Consider the following 14,462-nt stretch of genomic DNA (forward strand, 5'->3'; position numbering starts at 1 on the left):
ACCAGTATCCAAAACTACATCCTCCTCGCCACCACCAGTATCCAAAACTACATCCTCCTCGCCACCACCAGTATCCAAAACTACATCCTCCTCGCCACCACCAGTATCCAAAACTACATCCTCCTCGCCACCACCAGTATCCAAAACTACATCCTCCTCGCCACCACCAGTATCCAAAACTACATCCTCCTCGCCACCACCAGTATCCAAAACTACATCCTCCTCGCCACCACCAGTATCCAAAACTACATCCTCCTCGCCACCACCAGTATCCAAAACTACATCCTCCTCGCCACCACCAGTATCCAAAACTACATCCTCCTCGCCACCACCAGTATCCAAAACTACATCCTCCTCGCCACCACCAGTATCCAAAACTACATCCTCCTCGCCACCACCAGTATCCAAAACTACATCCTCCTCGCCACCACCAGTATCCAAAACTACATCCTCCTCGACACCACCAGTACCCAAAACTACAAGTTCAGTTCCACCATGTTGAGCAGACCTGAGTTCAAATACTATGTGAATCATTTCAAATACCCAGGTCTGATGTTGAGTCAAAGCCAGGAACAGCATCACTACCTCTATTTACGGTATTACACTGCATGTTTCGTCATAACACTGAACAAACTCATACCATAACATACCGTGCCTGCCTACATTCTGTTGGCTATTCCCTGTAGTTGTACCTCCAAACATCCACAGCATATTTAAGGCAGACTGACCTAAGTTTGAATTTACACAAGGGCAAAGAATGTTGAAGGGTAAAAGGCAATGCAAGCAGCCACATTGTTTAAAGATAAAAAAGAATGTTGTTTTTCTAGCTTAATAATTCAATGTACAAGCACCTTCTCTGAAATAGTAAAGAACTGTCAGGACACCTGACCTCTTGAGAAGCTGATCTAGGGGCTGTGAGCTAAGTGCTTTGCAACACTCCAAGGTTAGTTTGCTTGTGCTTTGCAAGACAGCTTCCCAATCATTTTTGGTGAACAATAAAAGTGATGCTATGATGGAAGGTCTGAAGACATCTTCCAATCAGCCTATAAAGTGGTAAGGGTAATACTACTTCATAGTAGGTCAGGACTACTGAAGCACTGACCTGTGGAAGGTCTCCCAGTGGTGTTGCTCCAGGGGGATGTACATCTGGTCTGTACTGTACAGCTTCTCCCCATCCTTCATCCACACGATCTCCGGCTCACTCAGGCCCTCGATGGAACAACCCAGGCGAACCATGTTGCCCTGGGTTACCGTGAGGTTGGCGGGGTTCTTGGTAAACCTGAGTCCTAAAGGTCAAGGGGTAGGAGTCACCAGAGACTTGAATGAGTCATTCATTAATAGCCTAAGTCCTAGTTATTTCTTCTTCACTACTCTAAATGCCATTCAGAAAATATAATGGACGGGATCTGAGGCTCCGTCAGATTGCAACACATATGCAGCAGTGAGCATTACAGGAGAGCTAGCTAGATACCCCTTTAAAGGTAGCCTACAAAATGGTGTTTGTTCAGTTATTGTAATGTGCAGGCATAAAACATTTTGAAGTAGAAATTGTGACATATGGAAATGGTTTTCCAAAGATATTTGAAAAATAGTTGTTTTTGCAAGAGTCTTTTGTCTTTAGAACTGTTTGTCTCCATTGTGTTGCTTGGGCCATTACATGCATCTTGGCCGAGTATCTGCATGCTCCGACTTGAGCCTGGGTGCAGACAGAGCAGAAGTCATACAAGGCTGTAGAGGGCTGAAAGCTCTCCACTGTGGCAACTCACTACAGCTGCTGTTGCTGGGTTTAGCTGCCTGCAACAGACCAACGGCCAGAGAAGTAATATCAATGACCATATTATACTGCACTGCTCAGAGACAGGGGAGTGTCCATGTAATCAAGCTAAATGTAGCCTTTAGGCCTACCTATCCTCCCACACCTTCACTCTGTTTAATGAATGTCTCATTAGTACATGTCCAGTCCAATGACCTGTTACCCAAATACTATATAAGAGGGGCGTGGGGGAAGCCTTCAAATACATGGGCCTATGTAAAATACTTATACATATTTGGATCCAATGGAATAGTCCCAAAAAAGTGTAAATCAATCAAGCACACCTCAAATACTTGAGTATGTATTTGACCCAGGTCTGGTCTGGACAGGGAAGAGGGAAATTACCTCTACCTTTACATTTTAGTCATTTAGCTCTTATCCAGAGCAAAAGACAGTAGTGAGTGCGTAGTGAGTGCATACATTTTCATACAGGTCCCCCATGGGAATCGAACCCACAACCCTGGCATTACAAACACCATGCTCTACCAACAGAGCAACATTGGATCAAATCTCAGTGAGATATGTACTGGTAATTTTGCCCTTATGATAAACATTGTTACAAGAAACAGATCCACTTCAGTATTATAATTTTTAGAGAACAAGGTTGAGAATATTCCTACTCAAATTTTGTGCAAAACTTCTCTAGACTGTGGTCCCTTGTACTTGTGTGGTGAACAACAATAGTGGAATTGGCGGTTTGCCTTCAAAATAAAAGTCTCCAATTGAAAACATGCCTCAATTGGATTACAGAATGCTAAACAATGCTGGAATTCAACAAAAGATAATTAATTTGACCCCAAAAAATATTTTTATAGTACCAGTGCACGTGACGATCAAAAAACAAGCTTGAAATCAAATTGTGAAAGTATTAGACTTCAGAATTGCATTGCGGACATACTTACATGCACTGTACTGCGTAACCTATGGATTGTGCCATGAAATGTGGTACCAACCTACTCAGTGACATCTACAGAACACAATTATGTACAGTTTACACAAATATTAGCATCTCAACTCTTATTACAGGACTCGACTGTAGGAAATCACCGTCCCAGTCAGTCTATTGTGTCTATTGGACATTCATATTGCACTGTACAGGCTAACCTATGGATTGTGGATTCATGAAATGAGGTATCAGCCTAATCAGTGACAGCATACAGTTAATTAGATGAGTTCATTAATAAGGATTAATTCAAAAATAATTTCACAACAAGCATATCATAAAATGATATCACTCAGCTAGAGCTTTCTAAACAAGTACTTTGTTTTCTGTCAACATTTTACATTTCAGTCATTTAGCAGACGCTCTTATCCAGAGCGACTTTCAGGAGCAATTAGGGTTAAGTGCCTTGCTCAAGGGCACAGACAGAATTTTAATCTTGTCAACTCATACAACGACAGTCTATCATTCCTTTGTCGCAGAATTGATTAATGCTTTGCCCTGAAACGACTGCTTTGGAAAACAAACATACATACAGTAGATACAACTGAATTCATAAACCCGCAGACAGTCATTGGGCTCTCGAGTGGCGCGGCGGTCTAAGGCACTGCATCTCAGTGCTAGAGGCATCACTATAGACACCCTGGTTCAAATCCAAAATTGGCCCAGCGTCTTGCTGTGACTTGCCTAGTTAAATAAATCTATATACACATTCCATTTAAAACACGTGCTGTAAGGAGTCCATTATTCCACAACTTAATGTTACGGTTGTCACATGAAATAAAATACTCACTCTACGCTCCATGTCAACTGCTATGGTGACCCATTGTGATGACTTGACATTATCACTACAACTCAGAATGCCACCAATTGAACTCTGCTATGGTGTTCTGTGGTTGTCACGGAGTAGACTGATACCACATTTCATGGGGGTATTTGAATGTCCAATACACAAAAGACTGACTGGAAAGGTGACTTCTCACAGTCAATGTCCTGTAATACGAAGCTAATATTTGTGTAAACTCGACATAGTTGTGTTCTGTTGGTGTCACTGAGTAAGCAGATAGCAGATTTCATGGGTGCACAATCCATAGGTAAGGCTATACAGTGAAACATAAGTATGCCCCCAATGCAGTTATGATGTCTAATACATCCATAATGCAATAAATATATACATAGGTAAATATGTCACCTGCACTGCTACAGTAGTGCTCTTTCCCAACAACGCAGAAGTAATATAAATAAAACAGATTTTATATTCGTCAAATTAACTAAATAATTGTCTTTTGTTGAATTTATGTATTAACATTCTAACCTTGTTTGGCACTATCTAGTCCAATTGTGGCTTGTTTTCACAATTTTTATCCGGTTGCATGTTTCAAAGAGGGGACTTATTTTGAAGGCAAACCGCTGATTCCACGATTGTTGTTTACACTGATGTTGTTCAACACACGGGTGTCTCTTGAGACTATCATCCACCCTTGAAATAGGCTAAAATCGACGATTTGACAAACGCTTACCGCGCAAATGTACTGAGTAGCAATATAAAATAATAGTATATTACACATTCATGAAACGTAGCCGTGTCATGAAGTATAGGGATAACTTTTCAAACTTACCAGGGATTGCTCTACTACTTTGTGCCAAGAAGAGTATGATCCAAAGATAAATGGTCATCTTTTCATCATCTGGTTCACAATTTGAGGCTATTTTCCACAAAATATACTAATCCCAAGTGCTGAACAATCGAATGAGTCGATGCCCTGAACTAAACGTTTTTTCGGGGCTCCAAAGGTTTCCGCACTAGAAAGTGACCGCTTAAGATTTTTCGGCAGTGATTTATCCAACGGCGTTGATACAAAATTCACCAATACCAGATGGTCAGAAAATTCCTGTCCGGGATGATAGACAAAGTATGTTGTTTTCTTTCCCCTCGTGAATAACCGGCTACACTTCTTTGAATAAATTGGTGGACTTTTGTCTTCTTGGCTGATATACACGTTGTTGTTCTAGCCTCATACTACAAGATGACGTAGTGCCGCTCTCTTGAGGAATGTGCATTACCGCCGCCTAGTGCAAGAGCGCAGGAAATAAGATTCCCAGTATGAAGTGAAATGAAACAAAGTATCAATCAATACAACACCTATTGAACGTAACTAAGGCACAGCGACACATAAGCAATTGTATGTATTATATCTTTATTCGGAGAATTTGGGATGGAATGCGGGGTATATTAAATTACTGCATGTACTTTCCTTTCACAAAATTAAGGTTGTGACAACCTGATATGAATTGGTCTGAATACTGTACACTCTTGCACAAAACTGTACACTCTTGCACAAAGCTGTGCAAAGAATGGAATCATATTTAAGTAAAATTAAATAAGCATTCAAATGAAACAAAGTTAAGTAATTCTACATAAATCAGTGTTAGTATATTGACACAATTCATGGAGAGTATTCTGTTACAATTAAATTACATACACCTGATAAGTTAAATGTATTGTTAATGACAGCCTAATGCAACTCCTCCTTTCACAGAAAGTGCACCCTTGATCAGCAACACTGATTAGAAAACAGATATGAATGATCCTCTTTGTGAGGTTGTATTCAATCTAGTAATAAAGGTTAGGATCCTTCAAAAATTCTTTGAGGGTCAAATTTTGAATAGTGGAGGTGATCCTGTTTTGTGGTTTTTATCTGATACAATCACACACACTTCGTAAAATGTCTACAAATTATTTACAGAGTTAAATTACTAAAATAGTAAGGATGTGTTCAACAGACCAACTGAAGATAAATAACACATGAATACAAATCAAGTCCAAATAATATAACTAGTGAGTATTCAGAAGCAATAAGAGTATGCTTGCGAAGAGCCAAATGTTCTGAACAAAAATATAAACGCAACATATAAAGTGTTGGTCCCATGTTTAATGAGCTGAAATAAGTTCCCAGAAATGTTCCATATGCATAAATAGCTTATTTCTCTCAAATTCTGTGCACAAATTTGTTTACATCCTGTTAGTGAGCATTTTTCCTTTGCCAAGAAAATCCATCCACCTAACAGGTGTGGCATTTGAAGAAGCTGATTAAACAGCATGATCATTACACAGATGCACCTTGTGCTGGGGACAATAAAAGGCCACTAAAATGTGCAGTTGACACACAACACAATGCCATAGATGTCAAGTTGAGGGAGCATGCAATTAGCATGCTGACTGCAAGAATGTCCACCAGAGCTGTTGCCAGTGAATTTAATGTTAATTTCTCTACCATAAGCTACCCCCAACATCGTTTTACAGAATTTGGCAGTACATTCAACCGGCCTCACAAGACCACATGTGACCACGTCAGCCCGCCACATCCGACTTCTTCACCTGTGGGATCGTCTGAGACCAGCTACCCAGACAGCTGATGAATCTGAGGAGTATTTCTGTCTTTAATAAAGCCCTTTTGAGGGGGAAAAAATTATTTTGATTGGCTGGGCCTGGCTTCCAAGTGAGTGGGCCTATGCCCCTGCCCAATCATGAGAAATCCATAGATTAGGGCCTAATTTATTTATTTAAATTGACTGATTTCCTTATAATGAACTAACTCAGTAAAATCATTGATATTGTTCCGTTTATATTTTTGTTCAGTATAGATTTGTTTACATTTAGGCTGTGATTTTCTTCATTCTTTCACAGCACCAGAAAATCTAGCTCTGGTCCAGGGTTTTATGTGTGGCATGCTGATGAATCAGCTTTCCTCAGCTGAAAAGAAACACTCTGGACCAGAGCTACAGAAAAAATGTGACGTTCCATTCCAGATCCACAGGGTAAAGCCTTAATGCAAAATGGAGCTTTAAAATCATTATCTCATTCTGGGTCTATGTAGTGCAATTGTCACTACTTTGACATTCTATACTACAGTTTTCATTCGCTTGCTGGTCACGGCACATATACTATCTGACAGGCAAAACACTGCTTGATACTGAACCGAGGCGTTTGACTTCTGCAACAATTGTATTGTTAGATCATTTATATGCAGTTAAAAGCCAATGTATGTAGAGGGACATTTTAGCCCACTATACTATTTAAGTATAACCGGCTTAGATTTTCGTTTGTAAATTAGTATGCAATTTCTATGAATATCATAAGTGAATGCACTGTCTATCGTCCACTGTTCACATAGTTCTCTTTTTCCATTCATGGTATCCTGTTGCTGTCATACACAGATCATAGCATGCTCTCAATCAGTACTCATTCTACTGTGGTTCTTGCTGTTGTAACCTGTTGCTGTAGTGCAGAAGCCATATATACTGTAGTAAGACAACCACTAGGGAGGGTACTTGGGTGTAGTGCACAAGCTGGACTCAGGGGGATGCTCCCTCTCTCTATTCTTCAGGCAAACTTCTTCTTGGTTGCAGTGAAGCGCTCCATATACTGTGGGGTAAACAAATGAGATCGCCATCAGTCACATCTGGGACACTATGGACAGCATAACAACTGAAGAGATGAGCTATTTGTGTAAGCACTGAATGGTTGGTCCAAGTTCTAACTATTATAATAGGTAAGTGGTCATATCACATTAGACCTTGATTATCCCAAGCTTGGGAAATTCAATTGTTATTTTAAGCTTCACAACATCATTTCAACACTGTAATATCATCATGAAACGTCATAGATGTATTTAGTGTCAGGGGCTATATTTGACCGCTTATGTCAAGTGCAGGGATTATGGCTGGGAAAGAATACTAGAGCTGTCTGAGCCACAACTTTCTTCACTTGATCTTCCTTATGTTGAACAGGAAGTCACATTATTGTTGAGGTAGTCCACCAGTCTGGGGAAAGAGTCTTGTTTCCACACTGATCACAAACAAATAACGTCAACCATGGGAGACGGACATATTTCAAACCAATGCCTTTGAAACTAATGAGTGGTTTAGTTTACAATAGATATAAAGACAGCTTAGTGATTTAGTGCAGCAGCATGACTGTTCCTTGCTTTAACATTGACCATTCAATTGGCAGTAAGTTAAAGAAACAAACATTTGTTTCACACTTCACCTTCTCATACCCTTCCAGGTCCCGCATATTTTTCACCTCAAACAGGTTGCCCTCCACAGAGAGCAGAGACACCTGGGAGCTGGTGAGGATGGACACAGGGATGGAGGCAAGCTCTAGACAGTTCTCCTCCAATCTCAGCACCTTTAGCCTCTGGCAGGTGGACACCTCTGCAGACACCACTGAAATCTGGGATCATAACTTATATAGATTAATATAGATTTGATTCTAGATTAGGTCCCTGGTTAAAAATAGTGCACTATATAGGGAATAGGGTGCCATTTGAGATGCAAACATAAACACCTGATTACCTGGTTCTGGTTGAGATTGATCTCGATGGCCTGCAGGGCAGCTACCTCAGCAGGAACAGCCTGGATGTGGTTCTTGGACAGGTCCAGGACGTCCAGGTGTCGTAGGGAGCCGAGGCCGCCAGGAAACTCCCGGAACTTGTTCCCAGACAGGCTGAGGGTGCGCAATGCTTTCAACTGTCCTACACCGCTAGGGAGCTGCCTCAGTTGGTTCCCGTTCAGCAAGAGGGTCTCTAGTTTCTTAAGCTTCCCAATTTCATCTGGGAGACTTGCTATGTAGCACAAAACAAACACACTAACTTAATATATAGCCTAGCTATAGAGACTGATTGAAGCAGAGGAATTCACATCAATAATCAATGCACCTAATGGGCATTCCTTATTCAGTGAAAGCAAAGGGTTAATAATTTGTCATCAAAAGATGCTGTAGTATAAGACAGAATCTGAGGAGATGTAGCAACCACTTACTGAGTTTATTACAGTTTAAAGTAAGACTCTTCATCTGAAGGAAGTTTCCTATGGCGGCAGGCAGCACTTCAATCTTGTTGGAAGACAGATCTACAGTCCGTAGGTTTCCAGTCAACCTCTGGAGCTCCTCGGGGAACTGAAATATGTTAGTGGGGGAAAAATACGCTGAACAAAGATAAACACAACATGCAACAATTTCAAAGATTTTACTCAGTTAAAGTTCATATAAGGAAATCAGTCAGTTGAAATGAATTCATTAACCCCTGATCTATGGATTTCACATGACTGAGAATACAGAACTGAATATGTTGGTCACAGGCACTGTACCTTAAAATTAAGGTAGTGGAGTGGATTAGAAAATCACTCAGTATATGGTGTGAACACCATTTGCCTCATGCAGTGCGACACATCTCCTTCACATAGTTGATCAGGATGTTGAGTGTGGCCTGTGGAATGTTGTCCCACTCCTCTTCAATGGCTGTGAAAAGTTGCTGGATATTGTCAGGAACTGGAACCCGCTGTTGTACACATTGATCTAGAGTATCCCAAACATGCTCAATGGTTTATATGTCTGGTGAGTATGCAAGCCATGAAAAAACTGGAACGTTTTCAGTTTCCAGAAATTGTATACAGATCCTTGCGACGTGGGGCCGTGCATTATCATGCTGAAACATGAGGTGATGGTGGCAGATGAATGGCACGACATTGGGCCCCAGGATCTCGTCACGGTATCTCGGTTCATTCAAATTGCCATCGATAAAATGCAATTGTGTTCGTTGTCCGGAGCTTATGCCCGCCCATACCATAACCCCAACGTCACCATGGGGCACTCTGTTCACAACATTGACATCAGCAAACCGCCTGCCCACATGACGTCATAAAGCGGTCTCCCATCTGCCCGGTACAGTTGAAGCTGGGATTCATCCGTGAAAAGCATACTTCTCCAGCGTGCCAGTGAAGGTGAGCATTTGCCCACTGAAGTCGTGAGTTCGACGAGCACACAGATGAGTTTTCCTGAGACAGTTTGAGTTTGTTCAGATATTATTTGGTTTTGCAAACCCCCAGTTTCTGTACGAGTGGCTGGCCTCAGACGATCCGCCGGATGTGGAGGTCCTGGGCTGGCGTGGTTACACATGGTCTGCGGTTGTGAGGCCGGTTGGATGTTCTGCCAAATTCTCTAAAACGACGTTGGAGGAAGCTTATGGTAGAGAATTGAACAATACATTAACTGGCAACAGCTCTGGTGGACATTCCTGCAGTCAGCATGTCAATTGCACACTCCCTCAAAACTTGAGACATTTGTGGCATTCTGTCGCCAACTGCATGCTGTTGCCCAGCATAAGGTGCACCTGTGTAATGATTATGCTGTTTCATCAGCTTCTTGATATGGCACACCTGTCAGGTGGGTGGATTATCTTGGCAAAAAAATGCTCACTAACAGGATGTAAACAAAGTTGTGCACAATTTGAGAGAAATAATATTTTTGTGCATATGGAACATTTCTGGGCTCTTATTTCAGTTCATGAAACATAGGACCAACTCATTACATCTTGCATTTATATTTTTGTTCAGTATACACACATTCAAACCGTTGACTACAACGACAACTGAATGGAATTCAGCTAAATAAACGAAGCACCAGTTAGCAGACTGCTGTGGTGTGCTGATTTTAACAAGCAGACTATAATGGGCTGTGTGTGCATGCAATTCTTACCTCAGGGAGACCTTTCCCTGTCAACTGAAAGATCCCAGTCTTCTGTGAGTTTTCCAGATGGGCTTTGATTGCACTGTTCCCCATCTTTGTTGTAGTTTCCCGCTAATGCGGCTCTCCTAAGTGATGATCTTCAACTTTACAGTTTGTCACACGCTTATGTAATCAGCTAGCCTTTTATTGTGATGGTGGTGCCAGATACTGGGGTTGTGCCTTTAAGATAGTTACTTCCTGGTTGTCAGTGTGGTCCCTATAAGAGATCAATTATACAAATCAATCATTAATTGCTGCTGCCGGCGTTTAACTATCCATTAACAGTAGCTGACAAACAAGAAAAGGAGGAACATGATGTAAGAAGCTAGCACTATCTAGCTAACGTTAGCTACCCTACCACTAGTACTGTCTGAGGCAAGCTTTGAGACATATTCATGCATATTATTGAAATTGGGAGTAATGTGTCTAGTACTATAACGGCAAAGGGTCATACATATTTGTTCTTTAAATAACATTTTCCCAAGGATGGTAAATATTGTTGAGACTGTTAGCATAGCTAGCCAGCGAGTTAACGTTAGACCATCTGGGATTTTAGTTTACTTACCTCACGAGCTGATTTGTCCTTCTTGTGCAATACTTGTCTGTAAATTGTAACATATATTAGGAACAGATAACTATGAGGATTATTGGACTAGTCAAACCTAAACACAAGCCTAGGACATAGTAGAGCTGCTCGAACAATAAACATGTCGTTGGGAAGCTAACAGCTTGACGTCAATGCGCATGCCTGTATGTGGCTAGCTAAACCAATCCGCTAGTTGGCAGTAGATGCAAGAACAAATCCAGAAGCCATTCATTCATCAAATGGAAAACGAACAACTACATCGGCGGGCTAAATTTGAAAGAAGAATTGCAAAAAAAAATCGTTAAAAAACTATTCCTGTAAATACAGTGTGGCTACTCCCGTATCCAGTAGTTGATCTAGAAGTGTTGGAGAGACTACAGAAAGATAGGGAGGGTGTTGATCCATCTGATTTGATTAATAGACGTCTGGATACTGTGTATCAGGATTTTGTGGCCATTTACATAGATGGTTCAAAAGATCCAAGGACAGGATGTACTGGGTCAGCATTTGTAGTGCATGAATGTGGGGTGGCAGTCAGGAAATGTATTACAAATCATCTGGCTGTATATACGGCAGAGCTGGTGCCCATACTGTTGGCCTTGCAGTAGGTGCAGGAAGTCAAGCCAGACAGAATAGTTATTTGCTCTGCATTCATGTAGTGTTGATGAGTCTGCAGTCCTTTAGCTCACATAGCAGACATGACCTGCTTTATGAGTTACTACAAACCCATGGCAGGATTAGACTGATGGGTATACAGATGAGATTTACTTGGGTCCCAGCCCATGTGAGGTTGGAGGAGAACGAGACAGTTAATGTACTGGCTAAACAAGCACTTAGTAGTCGGGATGTGGATGTCGTAGTGTCAATAAGCAAGGCAGAGCCAAAAAGCCTGATATAGACAGTGATGGTGCAGAGATGGCAGGAGCAGTGGAATAGAGATACCAAGGGGAGGCTTTTATTTATTTATTAAACCTTTATTTCAAGTACAGAGAAAAATCAGGGAGGGGAGGACGGCAGGAAGGGACAGAAGAGAGGAGGTTATTTTTACAAGATTAAGGGTGGGACACAGCCGGTTGAATAAGACTTTAAATGTGATAGGAAAGCATCCAACAGGAAAGTGTCATTTTTGCTAGGAAACAGACCGTGGAGCATATTGGTACAGTGTGGGCAGTATCAGAGGGAAAATGAGAGGATGAGATCTAATTAGTTTAAAGAGTATATTGAGTAGAACTTAATAAGATAAAGTCTCAAATATTTTGTTATCTTTTTTAAGAGCAACGTGGCTGGCAGGTAGGATTTAGTTTCTCCCTGTCTCTGGCCAACAATTCAGTACAGTAGGTGGCGGTAATGCACCATAACGTTGGATGCCAACCACCGATAAACCCCACCAAAGAAGAAGAAGAATCGCTAAGAAAAGTTGATTTACACGTTCCAATGTGTTGGTGTATATTGGTAGCTGTATAAGAACTTGGTAGTTGTGCGAATGGGGTAAAATTAGGTTTGCTATCTTAATGTAGACAAAACAATGCCTTATCAGCTAGCACAACCTAGCTAACCTCTATGAATACGAGACTGGACATACTAACTAGCTAATGTTAATTACAGCAGATAATATAGTTAGCTAGCTAATGTTAATTACAGCAGATAATATAGCTAGCTAGCTAGCTAACTGAGATCCCCTGGCTATATTGACAATGCATCTTTGCTTTTTCACAGCTACATATTTTCAAAGTTTGACGACGCCACCAGCCTTACAAATGAATGCCTGGGACCTTGCTCCAGGATCATATCACTTCCACCTTACCTGACACCCTAGACCCACTTTCATTTGCAGACCGCACCAATAGATCCACAGATGATGCAAACCCCATCGCACTGCACACTGACCTATCCCATCTGGACAAGAGGAATATCTATGTCAGAATGTTATTCATTGACTATAGCTCAGCCTTCAACACCATATTGCCCTCCAAGCTCATCTTTAAGCTCGGGGCCCTGGGTCTGAACCCCGCCCTGTGCAACTTGGTCCTGGACTTCCTGATGGGCCACCCCCAGGTGGTGAAGGTAGGAAACAACACCTCCACTACGCTGATCCTCAACACAGGGGCCCCACAAGGGAACATCCTCAACCCCCTCCTGTACTCCCTGTTCACCCATGACTGCGTGGCCATGTACACCTCCAACTCAATCATCAAGTTTGCAGACGACACAACAGAAGCAGGCCTGATTACCAACAATGACGGGACAGCCTACAGGAAGCAGGTGAGGGCCTTGACGGAGTGGTGCCAGGAAAAATTACCTCAACGTCAACAAAACGAAGGAGCTGATCGTGGACAGCAGAGGGAGCATGCCCCTATCCACATCGACGGGACCGCAGTGGAGAAGCTGAAAGAATCTGAAATGGTCCACCCACATAGACAGTCCAATTTGTAAGTCGCTCTGGATAAGAGCGTCTGCTAAATGACTTAAATGTAAATGTAATGTAAATGGTGAAGAAAGCGCAACATCGCCTCTTAAACCTCAGGAGGCTGAAGAAATCTGGCTTGGCCACTAAGACCCTCAAACTTTTACAGATGCACAAATGAGAACACCCTGTCAGCTGTATCGTCGCCCGGTACGGCAACTGCACCGCAGGGCTCTCCAGAGGGTGGTGCAATCAGCTCAACGCATCACCAGGGGCACACTGCCTGCCCTACAGGACACCTACAACACCCGATGTCACAGGAAGGCCAAAAAGATCATCAAGGACATCAACCACCTGAGTCACAGCTTGTTTAAACTGCCATCATCCAGAAAGCGAGGTCAGTATAGGTGTATCAAAGCTGGAACCGAGAGACTGAAAAACAGTTTCTAGCTCAAGGCCACGAGACTGTTAAATAGCCACCACTAGCAGGCTACCACCCAGTTACTTAGTCCTGCACCGTAGAGGCTGCTGCCCAATGTACATAGACATGGAATCACTGGTCACTTTAATAATGGAACACTAGTCACTTTAATAATGTTTCCATACTGTTTTACTAATTTCATACAGTACCAGTCAAATGTTTGGACACACCTACTCATTCAAGGGTTTTTCTTTATTTTTACTATTATTCTACAGTGTAGAAATAGTAAAAATAAAGAAAATCCCTGGAATGAGTAGGTGTGTCCAAACATTTGACTGGTACTATGTACACTACCGTTCAAAGGTTTGGGGTCACTTAGAAATGTCCTTGTTTTTTAAAAGAAAAGTACACATTTTTGTCCATTAAAATAACATTAAATTGATCAGAAATACATTGTTAATATTGGGCTATAACATGCGAGAAATTACAAAGAAACTGAAGATCTCGTACAACGCTGTGTACTACTTCCTTCACAGAACAGTGCAAATTGGCTCTAACCAGAAAAGAAAGAGTTGGAGGCCTGAGCAAGAGGACAAGTACATTAGAGTGTCTAGTTTGAGAAACAGACGCCTCACAAGTCCGTCATCTGGCAGCTTCATTAAATAGTACCCGCAAAACACCAGTCTCAACGTCAACAGTGAAGAGGCGACTCCGGGATGCTGGCCTTCTAG

General features: G+C 41.8%; 2 protein-coding genes across 5 annotated transcripts in view; both read right to left on the reverse strand.

Moving 5' to 3' along the window:
- The window catches only part of LOC129812811 (tyrosine-protein kinase receptor TYRO3-like), a 38,513-nt gene extending 33,700 nt beyond the window's left edge, over positions 1-4,813 (reverse strand). For all 4 annotated transcript variants that reach the window (XM_055864703.1, XM_055864702.1, XM_055864701.1 and 1 more), the window contains exons 1-2: positions 4,373-4,813; positions 1,103-1,286 (exon numbers count right to left, since the gene is read on the reverse strand). In XM_055864703.1, coding sequence (XP_055720678.1) covers positions 1,103-1,286; positions 4,373-4,430 — 242 coding nt within the window. In that variant the 5' untranslated portion in view covers positions 4,431-4,813. The remainder of the gene's footprint in view (positions 1-1,102; positions 1,287-4,372) is intronic.
- Positions 4,814-4,934: 121 nt separating this feature from the next.
- On the reverse strand, positions 4,935-11,066 carry LOC129812812 (leucine-rich repeat-containing protein 57-like). The gene is made up of 6 exons (XM_055864704.1): positions 10,886-11,066; positions 10,291-10,537; positions 8,577-8,712; positions 8,112-8,380; positions 7,804-7,989; positions 4,935-7,179 (listed from the first exon to the last, which is right to left on the reverse strand). Exons 2-6 carry the CDS (start codon positions 10,372-10,374, stop codon positions 7,138-7,140), a joined length of 717 nt encoding a protein of 238 aa, XP_055720679.1. The 5' UTR covers positions 10,375-10,537; positions 10,886-11,066; the 3' UTR covers positions 4,935-7,137.
- Positions 11,067-14,462: the final 3,396 nt, after the last annotated feature.

This window comes from Salvelinus fontinalis, chromosome 16 (genome assembly GCF_029448725.1).
Source record: "Salvelinus fontinalis isolate EN_2023a chromosome 16, ASM2944872v1, whole genome shotgun sequence".
In the NCBI taxonomy this organism is placed as follows: domain Eukaryota; kingdom Metazoa; phylum Chordata; class Actinopteri; order Salmoniformes; family Salmonidae; genus Salvelinus; species Salvelinus fontinalis.

Coding starts and splice junctions, on each gene's coding strand:
- LOC129812812 (XM_055864704.1), bottom strand. CDS start 10,374: ATGGGGAACAGTGCAATCAAAGCCCATCTGGAAAACTCACAGAAGACT. Junction 8,713..10,290: donor CAGGGAAAGGTCTCCCTGAG/GTAAGAATTGCA, acceptor AACATATTTCAG/TTCCCCGAGGAGCTCCAGAG. Junction 7,990..8,111: donor TCAATCTCAACCAGAACCAG/GTAATCAGGTGT, acceptor TTATGATCCCAG/ATTTCAGTGGTGTCTGCAGA.